The sequence below is a fragment of the Leguminivora glycinivorella genome, chromosome 5 (genome assembly GCF_023078275.1).
Source record: "Leguminivora glycinivorella isolate SPB_JAAS2020 chromosome 5, LegGlyc_1.1, whole genome shotgun sequence".
Classification (NCBI taxonomy): Eukaryota; Metazoa; Arthropoda; class Insecta; order Lepidoptera; family Tortricidae; genus Leguminivora; species Leguminivora glycinivorella.
This window is the reverse complement of record NC_062975.1, coordinates 14,663,577-14,686,682: the sequence shown is the minus strand read 5'-3', so window position 1 is coordinate 14,686,682 and position 23,106 is coordinate 14,663,577. Positions and strand designations below refer to the sequence as shown.

Below are 23,106 nucleotides of genomic sequence, written 5' to 3'. Positions count from 1 at the left end.
TTTAAGGTTTTAGAGATACAAGTAAAATCTGAAAAATATACCTTCCGGTGCATTACTCCAGTTATTCTAAGGTTAGCTGGAAGAGATCCCTTAAAGGGATAAGCTCGCCTTTGTACATAACCGTTATAATTATTCTCTGTACATGTAATTTGTTCTGTACAATAAAGTGTTTACTACTACTACTACTACTACTCCACCAGTTCGCCTTCCACAATAGAGAATTTGTTGTAAGAGTTCTTTTGGATTCCTTAACGTATTAATTAAAACTGCACCAATAATGATCAAAACTACACGTATTATTTGATTTCATAATTGAAACGGGCTTTTGATTTGTATCGAAGCTCATTTTGTAAATATGTACATAGGCAAAGTTACCTACGCAGTTCATGTTTTCATATCAGCGGTCTAGCACAGTAGTGTAATGTGTGATGTAGCATATCACGTCATTGCGTCTTTTTTGCACCTTTAGTAAGTGAGAAAGGGATGCATACACGTGATAAGCTATATTCCTTGTATGATAGGGCCACAGAACAATTAAAGCAATAAAATAATAACGTAAAATTCCTATTTCCTTATTTCCAAGGATGTTAACAATATGTCAGATAAGTAATAGTTAAATATCACGATGTTAATTGTTTTGTTCGTTTTTAACGCCGTATTTGTTTCTTTTGGTCGATAAGACTATTACAATTTAGATGTTTTAATTATTTTTTATTGAATTACTGCTTATATTCAATTGATTTCGTTCGGGTAAAAATGATTACATCTCAAGACGAACTTGGCCGTTAAAACCTATATTTTTGGTACGTGAGTAGTGGCTTGAGTGCATTTTAAACAATTAAATTCATTCATGTACTTAGATAGCTACTCAAACCTCATAGAGATTAATGTATGCTTACGTTATTATTTTTTTTGGTTACTCTGTTCACTATTTTTGTTTTATTCTTTGACTGAATCTTCACCTTCAGTACTATCGATCCCATCCTTGTTTATAAATAATATATATATACGTAATATATTATAGTACATTGCATATGAAATTATTCACTACCGCATATAAATAATCGTCTCGGACATCCAGGAGTAGGCAGCATTTGGATTGTCAAAAGATGTTATTGATATGATATTAATACCAATGACACTATAACACGATAGACACATATTTTCATATTTCTCGAGCTTCTTAAATATATTGACCGTGTGTGCGATCTGCGATTCTTGGAGAATATTTAACATTAAACAGATTTCTAGATCCAAATACCGCTTGGGCTTGACATCAATAAATAATAATATGTAAGTGAGTAATATTTATAACTAAGGAAATAGCTAAAACATGCTTATTCTACATAGTAAGTCGTAATAGTATATTATATAACGGTAACGTTATGAAGGCTATAAAAGTTGAGTACCGCGGTTAGGCCACGAAGGCTTGCCGAGTGGCCTAAGTAAGGTACGAGACTTTTATAGCCTTCATAATGTTACGATTGTATACTATACTTTTTCTACGACAGCCACATACATACTTATTCGAGAATAATAAAATGAGTTAGTTACTTACTTCATATAATGAATGGGAATATTTGTGTGGATCGTCGTAGCATTGAGTATTCTGTCCACAAAATGTTGATGGCGAGATATTGTTGCACAATTCTTCAAAATATGCCAACAATGCGGTTTCAGAGAAAGTTGAAACATTTTTTTGCAATTTCCATGTCATAAAACAATCATAACATTTTTGCTTTTCAGGTAACAAATTGTCAGTCACTTTGAACGCCATAGCCTTGATTTCTTGGGGAGTATATTGTTTACCAGAATCACTCATAATTACTTAAGTTTTTGCACAAAGTCGACTTAAAATACAGTATAAAACACTAAAATAGTTCAAATATTTTTTTAAAAAGTTTACAAATGTGGGAACCACTAATACACAGCCAGAAAATGCTCAACCCAAGAATTTACGACCCAGGAATTGGCGTCCATGATGTACGAGAGTTCTTGGGCCGTGAATTGATGGGTTGGGCATTCTCGGTCTGTACACGTTGGTCCGGGCGATAATTCGAAGCCACTTTTTTTACAGGGCGGCAGTATTGTACGACCCCGTAATTCGCGTCCAAAAAAGTGGACGCCGATTTTGGGTTGTACATTTCTGGGTCGTACATTAACCGAACTCTTCATGCCATAGACAAGAGAAATAGAAAATAAGCCGGTTTTCAATTACGAAAAATATGGTTGCGTTCAAGAATATTTAAATGTCGAATGTAAAATTATTTGATAAACTTATGATTTTTACCTTTGTTTTGCGATATCTAATATGTAAAACGCATTTCAGTTTATTGTTTCATCTTGATTTAAATTATGAACCTAAATATTATATTATTTATTAAGAGTTATTTATTACTGCAAATGAAAACATACCTGATAAATGGAAGTTGTACTTTTAAAAATAAACTTACAGAACTCCTATATTCATATGAATACTGCTCAGCAGTTATCATATGAACCTATAGACAAATAGACTTTTCTATCGTTACTCAAATGAACTTAATTTGGATACCGCTGACAATAATCTAATTGACAGATTTAAGTGCTGGAGTAGAAAAAATTTATAATTACTTATATGTGTTTATAATTATACTTATTTAAGTACCTAAAGTTTTTGTGGTACTTAAATAAGTATATTTTACACGTGTCGATGTCGGCTTATTTATGTGATTATAAAGTAATTGGCACGATTTGTAAATATACCTAACTAGCTTTTTCCCGCGGCTTCGCCCGCGTACTAAAAGTAATCTTATACAAAGTGTTGTCTTGTCTTTGGACCCCTTAGGATGTGAATTTTGAAAAATCCTGTCTTAGTGCTCCTCTACACTTTATAAGGCACCTACGTGCTAAATTTGAAATCTCTAGGACCAACGGTTTCGGCTGTGCGTTGATATGTCAGTCAGTCAGTTTCTTCTTTTATATATTTAGATGATTTTTGTATGATTAAGAGTAGACAGACTTATGTTGTGATACTTCATGATGATATTTTTTTTTCTAATTTCATTTAAACTATTTGATTACTCTCTAAATGTTTCTTCCACCAAACCAACTGGTCTGGTTTAGGCCTCTTTTGTTTGCTGATTTTTTTTTCCTGCAAATTTTGAGTTGTTTATTCCTTATGTTACATTCTTTGGTCACTCATTGTGGTAAATAATAAATTTCACAAAAGTGAAAGCACCAACGTACCTAAAAACGAAATTCGTCAGTATCCGTTTTGTTACAATACCTCCGAAAAACTGTTAAATCTCTAATTGACAAAGGTCGGTGTTGAGTGTTTAGTGTTTATTTTACAAGTATCGCTACAATCAAGGTCGCTAGCACTATGAATGGATTGTGAGAGCTTCATTTGATTCTTTACGACGCTTACCAACATAACTCCTTATTGACTACTACATATGTGGTTTGATCTACGATACAAACAAAATTATTCTGACGTCAGGGTCAAGTTTAATTAAATTTTAGTAATGTGATACATAGCTTTGGGAATCAGGCGGAGGCTTGTCGCTTATTAACTTTGAAATGATTAATCTTGTGAATGATGCTCCATTATGTCTTCCGCGTAGCTTGTACCAAATGTGTAATATCTGTTAGTTGAATTGATCTAAGTACAGTTTGTTTCACTAGTGATTACACTCTAATTGTCCAACGATAAAACTTAAAAGAGGCTATATTTTTCACTAAATGGATACAAACTGACTGCACATTGGTACCGAAGTATCATAGCATGACTGTGTATATTAGATTAAAGAGAAAATCTCTATTAGAATGTTGTTATGATATTTAACAATTTGATGAGTTAAGTTTATTTCCGGTCATACATCACCTCGGCTGATGAATCAAAAATACCAAATATTGCATAGAGTTTTCTACCGCGATTTTTAACCACAGCGTCATAGGAGGACAGAGACCTTCGACCTTACCTTTTCGACTTCTATTGACGCTCAAAAAAAATTGAGACAAAATTTATTGCAGTGCTTTGGGGCTAGGAGAAATAAAAAGTTCTGCTGCGTTCAACAGTTTGTGCAATATAATTAATTATAGGTAAAGTTGAATACAATTTAGGGCCCTTGTTAATATTTAACCGACATCTTTACCCAAAGGGTAAAAAAGTTGGGTTCAGTATTCGGTTTTTTTTTTAATAATTTATGCTTAGTAGGTTGGTTCTGTAAAATAAATTAGCTTTAATGATTATCAATATAATGTCCTCAAGTTATCGTTACCAGCTATACATAGAAACTGTAAAGCCTTGTTCTATTAATAAATAATAAAATCCAGGAACAGTCGGTCGGTCACGACATTAGTACGCGCACGACGATGGAAAAATGTTTCTGTGATAACGGGTATTGTATTTAAAACAGTAATGCATAACTTAGATGTGGTATGACCTAAGAGCCCTTAGTGTTAACTAAGTATAATATGTATAGCTAATAATCTATTCTAAGCATAAATTATGCACATTACGAAACATTTACGACCAGAAGTGTTGGAGGTGCGTTGCCGGCCTTTAAGATGGGTGTTCGCTCTTTTCTTGAAGGTTTGAAGGTCGCATCGTTCCGGAAATACCGCAGGCGACAATTCAATCCACAGTTTAGCTTAATACTTATATCATAATTTTAATGAATAGCTCTCGCTATACATTTTTGATACATTACACGACTTCGGTGATGGATTGAAACTGAACCATGATTAATAAATAAGTAGTGACGCCTCCTAGTACCTGAAACAATTAACATCACTTTTGTACGAATGTGAATGCGTCTAAAGCCATGAAATCTTAGGCCCCAGTGGCCGGCCTGGCTTACGAGCTTCTACGACCGCTTAGAGTCTGTTTGAAAAGAGAATAGTCCTGGACCCCAGACCCATGACCCTACATCTTCCGATTCTTGTCTTTCCACTCAGACTCTTGCTTTGAAATATCCGGAGTTTGGCCTTACCGAGGCATTAGCAGCCTCGAGATGGTGAACACACCACAGGGCGCCAGTGTGCAGTTCTGTACGCGAGTCGGTAATAGGAACGGATCCAGCGTAATAAGGCTAAGGCCACACCGGAAAGAGTCTTGGAACGTATGGGTCTCTATATAATCTGTGAGTCTTCTTTTTCTACTTTATTCGTTTTGAAATAACCATAGTCAGCAACTGTTAGGACTTACCGATGCCAATAGCGGCCTCGAGATGGTGAATACACCACAGGGCGATAGTGTGCAGTTCTGTACGCGAGTCTGCAATAGGAACGGATCCAGCGTCATGCGGTCGAGGCCGCAGCGGTCGGCGTAGCATACTAGCTTGTTTAATAAGCGGCCCGTACGTTCCCTCTGAAAAAAAAATAGTACATTGTGCAACAAGGGGAGGAAGTTGAATATTACTAACGAAAGTAAGTTAAAGACTCGAGTTAGTAATATTGTAACTCACACAATGTTTTTCATCACACTCGCAATGTAAAAAATATGTAAATAGATGTAAAAAAGTTAAGTACGGTCCAAGAAATTTCATTATTCCCTTGGGAGAACGATTTTTCTATACTTAACTCACGCTCCGTCTACGTGCAGTAGCACATTTAAAGTGCGGGTGTGATGAAAAAATATTTTTTCTCAAACACGCAATGAAATATTGTCTACGTTCCTGAAAATGGGCTGGGAAGTATCGCTTTTTGGGCGCAACAATTAACTCGAGAGGACTGTAAAAGGATTTCATATTATTTTTTAGGCCTAGGCCTGCAAAGTAACTTTTTTTAATAAAATATTGTCCTTTAGAGCATTTTTTTTCATTTCATTGTATGTTTGAGAAAAGCACTATACATGCCTCGGCGTGAAAACGGATTCCCGGCCTCGTATTCCTATCCGCACGCTCGCTCGGCCGTATATACCCACTTGGTCGGAAATCCTCATTTTCCCGGCCTCTGATGTAATGTACTATTACCGTATGCTTAGGAGCAGATCAGGCCCCGTAGCCCAATGGCGACGCTAAACGCCGCAGAAATGTAGTCTAGCTCTGTTACGCCAATACGCATGAACGATAGAGATATATTGTTTTCTGCGGCGTTTAGCGTCGCAGAAATGCCATTCGGCTACGGGGCCTGCTCCATATAAATGAGCAACATAAAGATATGTTTAATAATAAGATTGAGTCACAAAGGACAAGTTTTGACTTGAGTATGCGAAAGGATCTTGAAAATATCAATTAGTGAAGAATGTTGGTAAAATAGAGAGTTACCTGTTTTTGGAGCCAATGACATGGTTCCACCGTGACCACAAGATGGCTCAAGTGTAGGAGACACCAGTTTAACTGTACTCCTATTGACATATATCGCTCTTGTTCATCCTTACAATGAGTACCTAAAATAATAAAATAAAGTGTACTAGTCACAGACCAACCCCTATAGACATCCATTACAAGACGACTCGCGGTCGCCAGCCTTCCTAGTATTTGCACTGATATAAGCGCGGGCGCTCGCCGTGCCCGATCAGTATCGACCAAGTAACAGACCCGAAAGCAGCGCGTGTTTTTCGCACTAAAAAATTGGAAAAGGGTATTTTGATGCCTTAAAGATGTCCACCTGTAGTGTGAAATGGTGTGGAAAGGTAACAAGAAGCTCAAATTTAAAAACAGACGGCATTACATTCCACAAATAAGTCATATTTATAATTTATTCAGAGCCGGCATAGGTCAACTTACATTGGCCACTTACGCGTCAGTAGAGGGACAGTCATACTTCTGTCCCTTTTCATCTGGCGCGACTGCCCGCCGTCCTTGAAACGGCCAATCACAGCGCGCTTAACACATTCCCCGCCCGCTCCTCGCACCCCAAACACTGGTGACTCGTATCGCGAACAAAATATACAATATTGCTACTCTATAGGAGGTTCTCTGTGGTACTAGTAGTTAAAAACTCGTAGAGTTAACAGAGTCCCCAAAACAAATTACTTAGACCTCCTCATAAGTACATAAAATTGCTTCGATCGATATAAGACCTAATCGGTAGGTGTATTATCATTAATAATGACCCGTATGGTGCATAGATTTGAGAAGCTAGTTTGTCGTGATCCAAATATGGAGCACTGCACTGTGAAAGTGTTACAGTAGTTACCTAATTATAAATACATACACAGTGTAACTGCAATAACGTTATACGGAGTTATCAACAAATGTAGGAATTGCAATGTAAAGCTAAAGAACATAAAGGGCCCGTCGTTTTTGTCCACTTTCATCACTAAGTCGCATATTGTGTCATAGTCCAGGTTAAGGCGATGGACGTATTCATTCTCATGTCCGTAACAACGAGTGGCTACAGCATCTAAAAAAGAAAAAAAAAATATGGCCCCATTTTGGTCTTGAAAGAAAGCTATTGAAATTTGCTGCAACTTTATTTCGCAATATTATTATACCTCTATAATATAGTAGTGGATCCTAAGATTGACCATCACCATTGTGTCAACAAGGCGGTCTAGTCCAACTGGCACTCTCGAGCGCGAGTTCTAATCGCGCTCGAGCGCGAGTTCTGAATCGCGCGACAACGCAGTTAGAAGAAGACGCGTGATCTATCTCGCGGCGACATACTCCCGCGGCAATCATGTGCGCCATGATATAATAATTTATGAAATAAAATAAGTTTCTGAATATGGCATAAAATGGCAAGTTCAAGCTTGAATAAAAATGTTTTTGTTTTATTTCACCGTGTCTAGTGAAACCAATGAAACAAACTCCAGTAGGGGTGCTCTCTATTATTATTTGTTATGTTTAAAAGTGGCACTTCAAATAAAAGTTGTTATTATTTTCTCAAAAAATACTTTACACAATGAGTCACTTGTAACTTTTTGACATCTATCAACGAGGATAGTTAGATTATGCCCGTAATGGCATCATCGCCTTCAATAGAGCGTTTTGTAGTGAGAAATAATAAGTAATAATTATTTTTTTCAATGCTAATAAGTCTGAAAGTAGGCGTAATTCAGAAGAGTTTATATGACACTTAGTTCTTCTTATGTGATCGGGAATAGGCTGTTAAAATTATTCGGTTTCTTCATGTTACACCGTGTATACCTAAGACCGAAACATACTTACTTGTGAATAATGCCTCCAGTTCATCATTTACGAGGCTAAGTGTGGAATATATCTCTACGAGCAACATGCTCCAGTTCAGCTGAAGAAGTACTATTGTTATTGCCCCAAACCCATAGACAGCGTACATGCCGGAAACTAAAACTGTAATAATAATGTAGTTAAGACAGTGGTTTAATATTGATACCCAATCAAGCGAAAGATTCTGATATTGAACCGCGAGCGTAGCGAGAATCTTGAGCGTTTAAATCTATTTTTTTATAAGCCAACGAACAAACAATTTTTTTAGAAAGCTTAGATCTTGCTTAAACCTTTTAAATCTCCGTTTTGACAATTTGACCCATATTCTTAGCCTGATATGGGTTAAAATGTCAAATATTCATATTAGCGCCATCTAGCCGAGCGTCCCCCGAAGGTGTAAGGCCATCTAGGCCACCGTTGTACTTTGACACTTAGAGACTCTATACATCTCTAACATCTCTTATTAATAATCATAATAGCTTTGTACTTTGTATAATTTCTTGTGTTAATATTTTTTTTTATGAATACTTTTGCTTATTAAATTGTATCTTGTTTTTTTTTAATGCATGTTAAATATAAGATGTAATGTTTTGAAAAGAAGTGGCCCGCCGAGTTTCTTGCCGGTCCCATAGTGGATACCCTCCTCCAACTGAGGGGGGACTGAAATCTTCTCGAGGCTGAGGCGTAGGGTTAGAGCCGGCGTAGTTTTATTTGACTTTCATAAGCGCATTGTAATATGCCTACTTGGAAAATAAATATTTCATTTCATTTCATTTCATTTCGTACCTTTTTCTATATGGTTCTGAGGTACGTTATTTTCTTAGACTGTAGCTGTCTATACGGAGTTACATATGTCTTTGCCTTGTCTTATAGGCTGAATGAAATCTGAACAGCTAAGTGATATGTTATGAAATCAAAATGGGAACATTTCACTTACCATTTATATGCATTGTTCCATAAAATGTTAGCCAGCTATATATAATAAAATAGGATATAATTTGCCATATTATGTACAAAATTAGAAGGACGTGTTTAGCTTTGCTGTATTTCAGTCTATTATTTCCTTTAAGGGTGTTTTTAATCTGAAAAGATAAAACGGTTATAAGCGTGGTTATTTTCATATTGTAACTAAATGCTTTGTATGCTAGGTTCTTCTCTGGGGTGTAGGGCTCGAATCATATTTCTCCACTTACTTCGGTCTTGGGCAGTTTGGGTAACCTTCTCCCACCCCATCCCTAACACCCTGAGCTCTTGCTGAACCGAGCCACCAGTTATTCTCCATAAGTGAGCGCATGATAGGTTAGTTAGTATTTATTATCTATTTGAATACTACGTTTTCGCCTAATATAGGTATATAAACAATACCTTATATTGCCCTGCTTAGTGACGGGTTAAGAATTCACCCCTATTCCTCCCCTGGGTGTCATAGAGGGTGAGACTTAATTCTAGTGTAGGCAATGAGCTAGCAACTTGGCACTGCAATATCACAATTTATTTTTCTTCCAACCCCTCTTAATTGCTATTAAGAGTGGCACTGAAACTTTCATGAGCAGTTTCAGATGCGCTTGCAATCACGCGCGCGCGCGCAGTGACAAGCGTTTACGCTACGTGGCGATCGAAACGCAGCCTGACTCTGTTGCGTCGCTACAGAAGAGCGATACGGAGAGCCAGCTACGATACTCTTAAGCGTAAGTGGTTGTTAGGTTGGCTAGGTACCCAGGCGTGTAGGCACAGTATAATAAAGAGTACTATCGTACAGTATGGCCACTCCCGCTCCCCTCTGAAAGTGCCGCCCACCCCCTCTCGGTTACCTCACAGTTACCGCATGTCAAAAACGCGAACAGTCGACCTGTCATATCTCACTCACACAAGCATGGTACGCGTTCACCTACACGAGCTTAGGATGTGTGCTAGGAACGCGCCTCTTTCATATATTTGATCGCCAGTGACCGAGATGTGGTGTAGGTATTTGTGAACTTACCTCATTTAATCGTTGCAGCACAACGATGGTCTGCTTCAGTTGTCTCGGGGCAGCCCACGCTCCGATACCATACGCCAGCATCAATAGGATAGATTCGGTGATGAACATGCCCGCACTGAGTAAGGTAGTTCCTAAACGTACGCGCTGGCTCGTTTCCGAAAGTATATCGAGGGTTAGCACCACTAGCATTTGAAGAACTGTCAAATTATAATATACTTTCTTAATACAATGTACCTTTACAAATTTCGTACAGTACTTTAAAACAAGACAAATGTATACTAATTGTCTACAATAATAATATCTATAGTATTGCATTATCATTTATCATATATTTTTCTTTTAAGTTGCCTGATGGATCACATTGGGTTAAATACTTATCGACATATAAATAATGTAGCGATAGACTGTAGAAATTCTAATCATGAGCCTTGCTTAGTTTTCACGCATTTTTCTGCCGTTGTTCATAATAAGATTGATTGTAATCCTAACGCGCTAAAAGTATTTAGAATAAGTAGTGGTAGGCTGTGTAGGGTAGGCTTGTCAAACAAAGTACAATCGAACTTAATTTTTATCAACCATATACGGAGGTAAACAGCGCCAACTGTGAAATTCGATGAAATGTTTTTTCCGTTTGTTCTTACATCCGTCGCGTCGCGTTCCTCAAAATTCAGAATTTAAGTAACCCTAACGCCTATAAGTATACCATAAGCAAAATGATAAGACTTACTGGTTATAAATATGGTCAGGCGCTGTAGTTTGACCAGCGGCCGTGACACGGAGAGCCACCAGCCGTTGCGCGAGCGCAGCAACTGCGCCGCCTCCACGCACAGAACGCGTGACACCCACAGCGAGATGCGGAGATATAGGGGTACGAGAGCTTCTAGGTTTTAGAAGTAAATATTGTAATGGTGAAATAATATGTATATTGTAGTGAAAAAATAAATAATAAATCGTCGTATTTATGTAGAAACTAGATTTGCTCGCGGCTTCGCTCGCGTTAAATTTGAAAATTGCTGAATGCACCATACAATTTTCCATTTTAGGGAAGTGGGGGTTAGATCGAAACAAAAAGTAGCCTATGTCACTCTCCATCCCTTCAACTATCTCCACCTAAAAAATCACGTCAGTACGTCGCTCCGTTTTGCCGTGAAAGACGGACAAACAAACAGACACACACACGTTCCCATTTATAATATTAGTATGGAAGTATGGATATAAAGTGTCAACCAAAAAAAGTAAGCGATCATGAAGTAGGTACCTGAAGTAATGACGGTGATAATTATCTATTTAATATATTCAATAAATACATTTTTTTACCTTATTTTACCTTACTTTTAACCCTCGACGCAATAACGACGGGGTGTTATAAGTTTGACGTGTCTGTCTGTATGTGTGTACGTCTGTGGCATCGTAGCTCCCAAACGAACCAATTTTGATTTTTTTTGGTCGAAAGCTGAATTAGTCAGGACTCTTTTAGCCGTGTTTGATGGAAATCGGTCCACTATGTCGGGGTCTTTTCAAAATTATTATTTTTTAAATTAAGTATTTAAATAAAATATTAGACGCGTTCAAAATTTGTGTTAGCAAAAAAAAGATACTATCCTTATTAACTTACCCTCCCTTTCGTTATTTGCTTTTCGCATTTCATCTATATTTTCTTTCCCCATTTTATCTGCCTAGATGCTGGCGAAACTAACAGTGCCTTACATACTGTTAATGCATTACATATTGTTACGGGCCTCACAAGAATGATGAATGTTGTTGGGTTTGAAATGTAAGCAAACATCAACAAATAGAGGTACATATACGATTATAACATATTTAAGAATAAATAAGTAGGTAAATATGGAAAAGATTGATCTAAATTTAATGACTTAAATTTCACTGTAAACAATGTTTAACACGGATATACCTACAGCAACAAAATTATGGAGGAGTGTGTAAATACAAATGGTAAATGAGGTTTGTAATAAAATTGTTAGGTACCTATTTATGTAATACATCGAATACTACAGTTTTCTTAAAGAAACATAACTACCTAATCAAAGTATATCGTTCGTTATCGTAAGCGCTGCCATAAGTACGATCGAAGGGTAGTTAGTTGGTATGGATTTCATACAATGGAAATAGCAAACATTTTTTTGGCGGCGTGGCGTGGCGGTTTCGCGTGGCTTAAAATGTTCGCTAAATTTATTGAAAGTCTAGGTACTGATTTATATTATTATTACTGACTAGCTCATTTACGACATTGTAGTCTTTGAGGTATTAGTAATTTGAAATACAATAACCAAGAAGGTAACGACGCCGCCGATTAACTGCAACAAAGAAATAAAAAAAACATCCATGAAAAAAAACCAGTACAAAAATTTCAAATTTAGAACTTCCGCCAAAAACGGTGGGTTAAGTTTAATTAGATTCAAGCTGTACAATATGAGCTTTTATAATTTATATTTATAGATAATTTTGCTTGTGAATTTTCTGTTATTTAGCAAAACCAACAGAAAAATATTACCGACGCCACTGTCGGCCTGGTGATGGCTATAACGCCCATGGGCGATATACCAGCTTCGCGTAACTGAGCCTGGAGGCTGAACAAGTCCAGTTGGGCCCAGTCGAGACCGCAATGCTCATCCTGGGTGTGACTCTCCAACCGAACCAATAAGTTTCGGGTGCGGACCATCTAAAATGTTTCTAGCTGTTAGAATACAAAAAGTACACGTGATTTTATTGTTTTGATTATTGCTGACTGCTGTGATAGTAATCAAACTCTACAATAATATAGGAATTTTATTTTTACTAACAACCAGGAACTTGATAAAGGATAATAAATCACATTATCGCACCTGATCCTGCAGTCGCTGACACGGTTCCACCATAACCAATACGTCCAAGAAAGTGACAAAAATTGTATTTATCCGGAATATTATTTCGTATGTGGGGGATGAACCTGTTACAAAATAAATAAATAAAATATTCAGTAATCGAGAGTTACACGAACCCTCCTCCGCTTAAAAGCCGATGCCGTAAAAAATCGAAGTTAAGCCTTGCACGCGCCTGGCCAATGACACAATCTCTTACGTTTAGTAGCGAACAAAACGCAACCGTCATTGTCCCACTGATACGCCGTGGCTTGCGTGGGCGACGGCGATGCGACGCATACGAAATCAAACCTTATCGATATGGAAGTATGAGACGCGACGGCGACGGTCACGCGACCGTCGCCCACGGAAGCCAAGGCGATACGGAAGAGTGATAGAGAGACACAAAGCGTTACGATATCGAAGCTCAAGCAATTGTTTTCCCTTATCTAGGCACTGTGTATCGGTAAAACTATCATAGCATTTCAGTTTCAATTGAATACATACCGTAGTTAACTATCAATTCTTGTGGCATTGTCAGTAACTGCAGGAATAAGTACATAAATGAGATGAGCAGGAACGGTCCCTCGTTGTCGTTAATATCTCCCACGATGTCACATATCTCCCCGTGGCATTGGTTGATATACTGAATACCTGAAATTTAAAGTATTGTTTTACCAAAACATTTTTTAAAAATGAATCCAGTGAACTAGTTGGCACAGTGACTTAACAACACCGGGTAGAGAGCGGTGTACTTACACCTCTCGACACTCGATGTCGCTTTTTGCGGGAGTCCATCTTGTAGGGCGAGTCACCGTCGGCCGGAAATAAAATCTGCCTAATGAATAAATACCGTTTTATTAGGCAGACGTCCGGTTTTCTCATTCCATAGTCCAGTATTTAGTCCATCACTTTCATCCAATAGCCCAGTTCATTTTAGATTCCATTAAACTCTCAAATATTCCTTACACCTTACGCCCTGGCGGGTGCTGCCTCTGCGTGCGTCCCATGAAGTGTCAAAAGGGCCTCTACATGGCTTCGGCTCCGCGCACGCCTCAAAGGTCCGGAATACTGAATGGTTTCGGTGATGGGAAAAAAATCCAGCTAACCATCATACGTAACCCGACAGCTTAAGTACTCTACTGAAAGTAATGAATGAATACACACCTTCTGTACTGCGATTGAAAACATTGGCTTTTTGCGGTTTTAATTCCTTCAGATGCAATTCCAGTTTAATTTCCTTCGAAAATGTAGTCGGAGCTGCAATAATATTACCTTTATTTATCTTTTCTATTAGGCTAGGTTTTTTACAATATGAGTATAAAAGTAAAAAAAAAAAAACACTTACAAAACAATATAAAACATATAAACGCAGTATAAAAACCTAACCTAGGGTGCCGCCAGCAGCGGGGCAGGGCCCAAGCTGCCGGTGGTTAGGGCTGCAGAGAGAGGAACCGCCGGACTATCCGCGCTTATTTATTATAAATATGATACATTAATAGTTTTAGTTTTAATTAAAACGGGATAAACGTCAAGGTACTGTCTATTTTAAACCACACGACTGTAGCTGCACGGCGCAGCTCATCAATTGCTTTTTAACCCCCGACGCAATAACAACGGGTTGTTATAAGTTTGACGAATCTGTTTGTCTGTCTGTGTGTGTCTGTCTGTGGCATCGTAGCTCCTGAACGGATGAACCGATTTAGATTTAGTTATTTTTTGTTTGAAAGCTGAATTAGTCGGGAGTGTTCTTAGCTATGTTTCGTGAAAATCGGTCCAAATGTCGGGGATTTTTTTCAAAATTTTAATCTGTGGTTAGGTTATTTCACAACATTTTGTCTATAAAGCAGTCATTCACCTGCAGTCTGCAAAACGGACTGGTAAGCTTTCTTTCTTCTTACCTGTTAATAGATATTCCAGTTGATCGTTGAGTATCATTAATGCGAATATTAGTTCAAATAATATAACGCTCAGTATTAGTCGGATTAAGGATCCAATCATTATGGCATACATAATTAAGGAGTAAAAACCGAACCGAGGCACTGTAATAGATAAGTTTAATGAACAGTAATGATAACAGTAAGTTAAAATAAAATGTTGATATATTTTTACATAAATATTATATCATACTCACTGTCACAATCACTATTTACGTCCTGACGCAAGCCGTGCCACCACATACCCAAAACAGACATTCCAAGTTGCCAGGATGTAAATATAGTAATTAAATAATTTATTCCTTTAGAACAGTTTTTGCGAGAAGTGAAATAAACATTGCAGTTCATCTAGAAAGTAAATATTTACATAAGTATGTAATTCAATGCGCGTTAGATATCTGAAACGAACAGTAAATAACCCAACATATACATACATATATTCCCGCCTGTTTCCCAGAAGGGTAAGCAGAGATCACGGACTTCATTTGCTACGACCCTGACAAACCACTTTCGTAACGTTTCCCATACCTACATGCTCGTCGATTTCAGGTGAATTGATTCGGACAAACTGTGTTTTTTGAAAAAAAAAATTAAATCCAAATAAAAAGAAATGCGGTTTGATACCTTAGGGTAAGGTGCTTTGTGCTCACTAGCGTCCCCCCCCTCCACCTGACGCAGCCCCCCTTTTACCGTGAAATATGTCCCAAAATTCCGTTTTTTCTAATTTTTGGAGAAAGTATACATTTTAGAAAAAAGTTGTCAATGAAAGAAATAATGCTGATAAAATTTCCAATAAAAAAGGTCATATAATATTTTTTTATATCATGCACTATTTTCATGTTATTTATTTATTATGTATTTATATATAAACGGCAAAGTCCTGAGTGACTGACTGACTTAAATCAAGGCACAGCCCAAACCACTGGTGCTAGAGAATTCAAATGTGTCACGTTCACGTAGGTTACTTATAAGGTATACGGGCGCACTAAGGAAGGATTTTTCAAAATTCATCCCCTAAGGGGGTGAAATGGGTGTCCAAAATTCGTATAAGGATCTACCTTTATTTTGGGAATATGAGCTTAAAACTTCGTATAAAGGGTTATATTAAAAAGGAAAGAAACTAATTTCAGCGTTTTTGGATTTGTATCCTTTAAGAGAGTTAAAATGAGGCTGGCTGAGTATGGGGGGTGTTCTGCCTTTTCGCAGAAATATGTTTGGCCGAATTTAATTTGCCAAACAACGTTTGGCCGAAGCTTCATTTTGGCAACTAACGGGGAAAAGGGGGTGTTGCGTCAGGGGGACGGCAGGGGACGCTAGTGTGCGCAACGCACCATACCCTAAGGTACCACACTACATTAAAGTTTAGCTGGATTGATTTTTTTTTTAATTTCCCTTACATTCAAATTCGAACACAACTTGACCGAATCAAGTATTTCCTACTTGATCGAGAAAAGTTCGCCTAGGTCTTTGGCTTCTAACTGATTTTTCCACTATCCATACTAATATTATAAATGGGAAAGTGTGTGTGTCTGTTTGTTTGTCCGTCTTTCACGACAAAACGGGGCTACGAACTGTCATGATTTTTTAAGTGGAGATAATTGAAGAAATGGAGAGTGACATAGGCTACCCTTTATCTCTTGCCTTACTAACGCTCCACTTGCCCAAAATGGGGGGTGGAAGTTTATATGGAGCATGGAGAAATTTTCGAATTTAACGCGAGCGAAGCCGCGGGCAAAAGCTAGTTTTTTCATAAATGTTCTTCAATTATCATAACATTCATAACAAATAGGAAATTGAATTTTATACTCAGATTTACCTTTTGCAGTCGACGTAGTAGATTTACAAGCAGTTTCAGTTTGTCCCGAACATTCCAAAGTCCGAACACGTATGTAAGCATTATGAGGATATAAACCATGTCAAAAACGATATCCGACAAACTTAATGGGGAGATAGACGCATTAAAAAGTAAATTACGAAACATAGGAAAATTATACCTGAAAAATGTTTCGTTTTATTAGTATGTACAGTATAAATAATTATAGTTCTACTAAGCAATTTTAGTAAATTCGTGTATAGAAACTTATTAAAAGTCATTTACCTACAGGTCAACACGATAAAAAAATCATTATTTTACCTTATGTTTTATATATCGATACCTTTGGGTTCAATTGGCGTAAAGGACAAAATGCAGGTTTTCAGGAGAAGCAAAAAACAACTTTTTTTTTAGAAAAATATTTATATCTTTTTTGTTTTTTGACCTATATTTGTGACGTATATAGAAAAATATGTAGATTTTTAGTATCCTTAACCTAGTGTAGCACCTGTAGTGATAAACTAAACGGTTTAGAAGTTAGATGGTTGTAAAGGACATGTCAAAATGCTATGAACGTCCTTTACACCCACGATTTTTTTGAACAATTAGAGTTGAGAGGGTCGTAAATGACGGTCTTAGATGATTTTTATACAAATTCGGGGCGTAAATGTAACCGGAATGGTACAAATGGCAACTGTTTTTAGCTTAGTTTACAATTGAAAAACTTGAAAAATGTATCAAAACGTAGTTAATATGCCATAGAATAGCCACAATAGTGTTACAGTGTATATTTATCTAAATACATATTTAGCAAAGACAAAGAACAAGACTATTTTATACCCAGTTTTGCAATAAAGAAACAACATTTACTTAAAAACTATCTAGTATTTTGGAAAATTATTATTTTAGTACTCGCCGCTGTCTCAGCTCTCAATAAGTTACGCATTCAGTATTTAATTCTAGCAGGGAAACGCTTTCGTAGTTTAAGTAAATATAAAAACACTAATGGTAATCACGTAAACTTTAATCAGCAACTGTGAACATACGACAGTAATTTTAAGTCTAAAGTAGAAAGAAGTTCTAAGAATAACTAAGAGTTAAGTACCAATTTATAAACGCAAGTTAGGACGCGTATACAAACTGTGACCAACTAATAAATAATATATAGTAACTGTAGTCAAGACTACCTACTATGTTGATTAATATTTTTGATAATTTTAAAACAGAAGATTGTTATTTAGTCTTTAACCTGTTAAATAAGAATAATCTTAATTATGAGTTCAATCCTAGAAATATTATAGTCAATGCTTTAAGTACCTGTGGGTACATAGCCAAGTCACCAAACGCTAACGCTCATTCGCTAGCGAAACGCACCTGTTATTGTCGCACTAAATGTTAGTATAGTCTACTGTTAAAGTTTACTGGCGGCGTAGCTGAATGGCAATCGTCGACGCCAGACGCCGACAAAAATGCAGTCTGGTGCAATACGCAAGAGCGATAAAGATATATAGCTACGAAATAGATATTATCGTGAGCGTTTGTGCATTTGGGTACGTACCCTGATTACCATAGTGTTTTTTTTTAATTACGTACATCTCGTCGCAGTATAATAATACTACGAAAACGTTTCCCTGCTAGAATTAAAGCGCGTAACCTACTGACTATTCAACAGCGGCGAATACTAAGAAAATAACTTTGAGCTTGTTGCCAAAGTATTAGTAGATCGTTTTTAAGCAAATATTGTTTCTTTATTACAAAACTGGATATAAAATAGTCTTGTTCTTTTTTGTTGCTAAGATAGCTTAGATAAATAATACACTGCATTAAACTAATGTCTATTCTATGCCATATTAAGTACGTTTTGACACATTTTTCCAGTTTTTAATTGTAAACTTAGCACAACATTTGTACCATTTCGGTTACAATTACGCCCCGGTTTTGTATAAAAATCATCTAAGACCGTCATTTACGACCCTATCAAATCATGGGTGTAAAGGACGTTAACAGCTTTTGACGTGTCCTTTACAACCATCTATCTTCTAAATCGTTTAGTTTATCACTACGGTTGTTACACTAGGTTAAAGATACTCGTAATCTGCATATTTTTCTTATGCACGTCACAAATATAGGTCAAAAAAACAAAAAAGTGGGTTTATCTTTCTCTTGGAAACCTGCATTATATGTCCTTTACGACAATTGAATCCAATGATATCGATTACAGTTGCGGATAAAATATTTTTAGTGCTGGTCGTAAAGGACGAAGAACAAAAAACTTGTCCTTTACGCCCAACTTTACCACACTACTATAGAAAGTGATCCTTAAAAAGTAAGGGCTTAAAGGGCAACAATATATATCAAGGTGACTTACGACTATATTTTTATTTGTAGATTTCCTTTACGACACAAATAATAATTTATAATTAATGACTTGATATTTACGCCCCTTCAGAAAAGCTATTTTTGCAAGTCCATAGTAGAAAATCTTGGTCGTAAAGGCAACTTTTTAAGAGATATCGAAATTTTAACTACACAGATCGATAGCGCTTGAAATTCTGAACAAAACTGTATATATAACTCATTTTCGCCAAAATGTCCTTTACGCCAATTGAACCCAGAGGTATCGATATGTCGGCGGACGATCGTAAAATCCGCCAGATCACGAGATTCCTGTGAAACGGCGCCAAATCATGAAATGCCTAAAAGTTGTCCAGGCATATCACGATGTGCCTGATAAACAACACGGCAGATCAATTAAAGCAACGCATTCGTCGATATTCCTAGCTCTATTATTAGCGGGCACTTCGTAGAATAGTTTCTTTCTTGGTCATTGGTGGTGCTGCAAAATAGTGTGGTTATTGAAAATAGAAGTACAAAAGAAGCTTTTTTCTACTCGTCGACTTTAATCTGTCAATTACTATAATATTCATTATCGGATATAATTATTATAATTACTAACACATGTCTTGTTTGGTAAATTTTGGAAATTTATTTTTTTGCATTATTTAAATGTATAATTATAGACCTGGTCAAATTATTGAAAAGGTTATTAATTTAATATTTATTCCAATTAGGTAATAATACAAGTCTCGTTTCATTTCATTTGTAAAATACAAAGTATGGCGTCATCCATATATTACGTCACAGTGTAGGGGGGGGGGGGGGTCATACTAAATGTGACAACCCCTGTTAAAGGGATACAAAAAAGCGTGACATAGGGGGGGAGGGGTCCAAAAACCTGAAATTTGGTGTGACGGTGTAATATGTGGATGATCCCTATTTAATTTAATTATTGGATTTTATATTATGATTTTCTTGTATTTTTTACTTCAATTTGGAACCCTACTTAAGTATTGAACGATATGGCGGCGTATCATGATATGCCTAGGAATTTCATGATCTGCTTAAACGTCACTGGGCAAATCGTTAAACGGTGAGTTTTGAACGATATGGCGAATGTTACTAAGCCAAATCATGATTTGGCGCCGTTTCACGATATGCCTAGGAATCTCGTGATCTGGCGGATTCTTCGTTCGGCCGCCGACATATAAACTCATATCGGGTAATTTTGTGCTGTTTATTTTGATGACACATCACCATCAGCTGGTCTTCCATAACCATGCAGGTTGCACTGGCCGAAGCGTCGGAAAAAAAAAATAATGATATTTAATCGCGTTCGACCGTGTGTCAATCAGAATGTACCGGATGGGAAAGGTCAAATATAAGTATTACAGTACAGATATAAATAAATATAGTTTCAGTTGAACCCCAGGGAAACCATTCAAAACAATGTTTCATTTCATATGCAGTTTCTTCGTTTTTTTATTGATAGAGTTTTTACTTACATGGACGCCTGCGAATCAGACACCTATGTTTTGTAAAATAAACTCACAGGTCATGACGACAATCAGGCGCTGTAGTTTGACGAGTGCCGGTGCCACTGAGAGCCTCCAGCCGGTGCGCTTACGCACCATACGAGCCGGCACTGCGCCCAGCAATCTTGCAATCCATAACAGGGTGTGCAGCGCCGGTGGTATTAAAGCCTCTGTAATTATTGTTACATTTTTAACAATTAGAAAACTTACATTTACCGAAAATTTGACACTTTTATAAAGAGCTGCAAAATAAAAATCTGTTGGATATCAATAGGAGGATACCTATTGAGTCTACGTGTGAACATTTCATATTGACACACTTGACATTTTGCATTTCATAATGTAAACTATAAAAGTAAAGTAAAGTAAGTAAATATTCTTTATTGCACCACAAGGATAACAGATTACAAATAGCAGACATTAAACATAGGTAGCAACAGGCGGTCTTATCGCTGTAAGCGATCTCTACCAAACAACCTTAGGGTAGCAGGAAATAAAGAACAGACATTTTGAAAATGGTAGTGCAAGAAATAATTAAAGGAATAGGAAAATTACACATTAAGTTAAATAATTATATACACCAATATTAAAAATACTACTACAACATTATTACAATACACATACATTACAATATTAAAAATATTACTATAATTAGATGTAAGCTGATTTCGTTTTGTATTTGTATAATTTAGTTAAGACTTTCAAAACTTCGAAATGTAAACAAATACTCGTATATACTAACGCGTGTATTTCCGTAAGGGCTAACAATAAGGGATTAAACAAATAGTTCTTCATAACTCTGGCAGCGAAGCTCGCTTCGCCCCTGTGCTTCGCCCATTGACAACTTTGCTTTGACCCGGTCTTCGATTTTCTTTGTTTAATCCGGCTATGATTATAAATTATCTTCAACAATAAATAAGTAACTAAGTATCTACTGTCTTACCATTGTTCTCATCCCTTGAACGGTACTCGAATGATATGATTTTGTTTGACATATTTGACTAATTTATAGTAAAGATTTTTATAAGGAAATGAGCACCACCTTCCGTGGCAATTTTATCTAGTCCCCTTCTATAAAAAAGAGTGTCACTGTTGAATTAAAAAGTAATTTGTTCTGAGTAGTCCAAATTGCTATCATCAGTATGTTGCTTTGATTGATGACGTATGTAAATAATCGTTAGGTATGTGCGAGTGAAAGAAAACAAATATTTCCATGGTTTGTACATCCAACATTTATTCAAAGAACACAAAGCCAACATTCTAACTTTTACACTTTATTACTTCCTTAACACATTAACGGTAAATTACGTTTATTATTCTATGGTTACATTATAGTATTATTTATGAAATCGGTGTTTAAACGAGGTCAAAAAAGGCGAGAGAGACGACTATTTTGACTCAGTTAGACACCGTTGCATACAAAACTTTTTCTTTTTAATAGTTTTCTAGAATAACTTTCATGAAATTCCCATTGTTTCCTGTACGCGTCGACCTCCCCTCTGTTCCTTCCTTCACCCAATCCTGCCGCTCGCACTCCCCAGCGCCACCGCCAGCCCCGGCCGGCTCTACGCGCATCCACGCTATATCCATTACTAGTACATAAATGCTTCGTAACAATGCGTTAAAGGCCAATAACCTATCTGCGTGGGTGCGAGGGGAGCTTGTCGGGGTTGGCATCTTTTATGTAGGGTTTTAGATCTATGCACGGCACTGTAAATGACGAATACTGTACGGGAGTAGAAAAAAATAATAAGCGTTTGTAGCTGTGAATGTATACATAATGACATACGACATACTTAAATTCATATTAATTATGTACTTATATGAATCTAATTTAGAATTAACCCCCAGCGCAAAAACGACGGGGTGTTATAAGTTTGACGGCCCTGTCTGTCTGTCTGTTTGTGTGTGTGTCTGTCTGTGGCATCGTAGCTCCCGAACGGATGGACCGATTTAGATTCTTCGGTTCACACGTGTTCCGACATTTTCCTAAACTGAACTATAATTATTAAAGAAGTGGACACACCACCTATTACCTGAAACAAAAACAGGTAAATAAATTGACGTCTGACATATGACCTGAACTCACAATATCACAAATTTAACCATACATATATTTATTTAATATCACCACGGTAGGCCTAAGAAGCGCTGGCTGGATTTGTTCCTGAGTCATGGATGTTTTCTATGTATATGTCGCATGGAAATGGCCAAAACAGAGATTTGATCAAATCTCTAAGGGATATGATCAAATCACGCAGGATGTCAAAATAACGAATCCATTTTATCATTTCTCTAGAAAATTTCAGTCATTTGACTAAATCCCTGACTCTGTTTAGTGAAATCACAAAATCGGCTAACAGACATGCCACGTTTTGTCATTTTACTAGATTTGTTTAGGGATTTGATAAAATCCCTGAACCACGACAGTAAGTTGACGAAACGAGCTTATAAAGTCAACTAGTTTTATCATTTCGCTAAACAAGTACAGTGAAAAGTCAAAATGCTTTAATAAATAAGACAATAAT

At 36.8% G+C, this 23,106-nt stretch overlaps 3 protein-coding genes across 3 annotated transcripts in view; all 3 read right to left on the bottom strand.

Moving 5' to 3' along the window:
- Nucleotides 1-4,690: 4,690 nt before the first annotated feature.
- On the bottom strand, nt 4,691-11,765 carry LOC125226534 (gustatory receptor 68a-like). The gene is made up of 9 exons (XM_048130523.1): nt 11,714-11,765; nt 10,826-10,978; nt 10,099-10,295; nt 9,311-9,371; nt 8,100-8,240; nt 7,144-7,332; nt 6,252-6,373; nt 5,192-5,353; nt 4,691-4,759 (listed from the first exon to the last, which is right to left on the bottom strand). Exons 1-9 carry the CDS (start codon nt 11,763-11,765, stop codon nt 4,691-4,693), a joined length of 1,146 nt encoding a protein of 381 aa, XP_047986480.1.
- Nucleotides 11,766-12,326: 561 nt separating this feature from the next.
- LOC125226533 lies at nt 12,327-22,168 on the bottom strand. Its single transcript, XM_048130522.1, has 6 exons — nt 22,063-22,168; nt 20,596-20,748; nt 13,464-13,610; nt 12,942-13,045; nt 12,611-12,778; nt 12,327-12,413 (listed from the first exon to the last, which is right to left on the bottom strand). The coding sequence occupies exons 1-6, from the start codon at nt 22,166-22,168 to the stop codon at nt 12,339-12,341; spliced, it is 753 nt and encodes a 250-aa protein (XP_047986479.1). The 3' UTR covers nt 12,327-12,338.
- The window catches only part of LOC125226532, a 20,916-nt gene continuing 19,681 nt past the window's right edge, over nt 21,872-23,106 (bottom strand). The window contains exon 11 of the mRNA XM_048130521.1: nt 21,872-22,614. Within this exon, the coding sequence (XP_047986478.1) occupies nt 22,546-22,614 (69 nt within the window). The 3' untranslated portion in view covers nt 21,872-22,545. The remainder of the gene's footprint in view (nt 22,615-23,106) is intronic.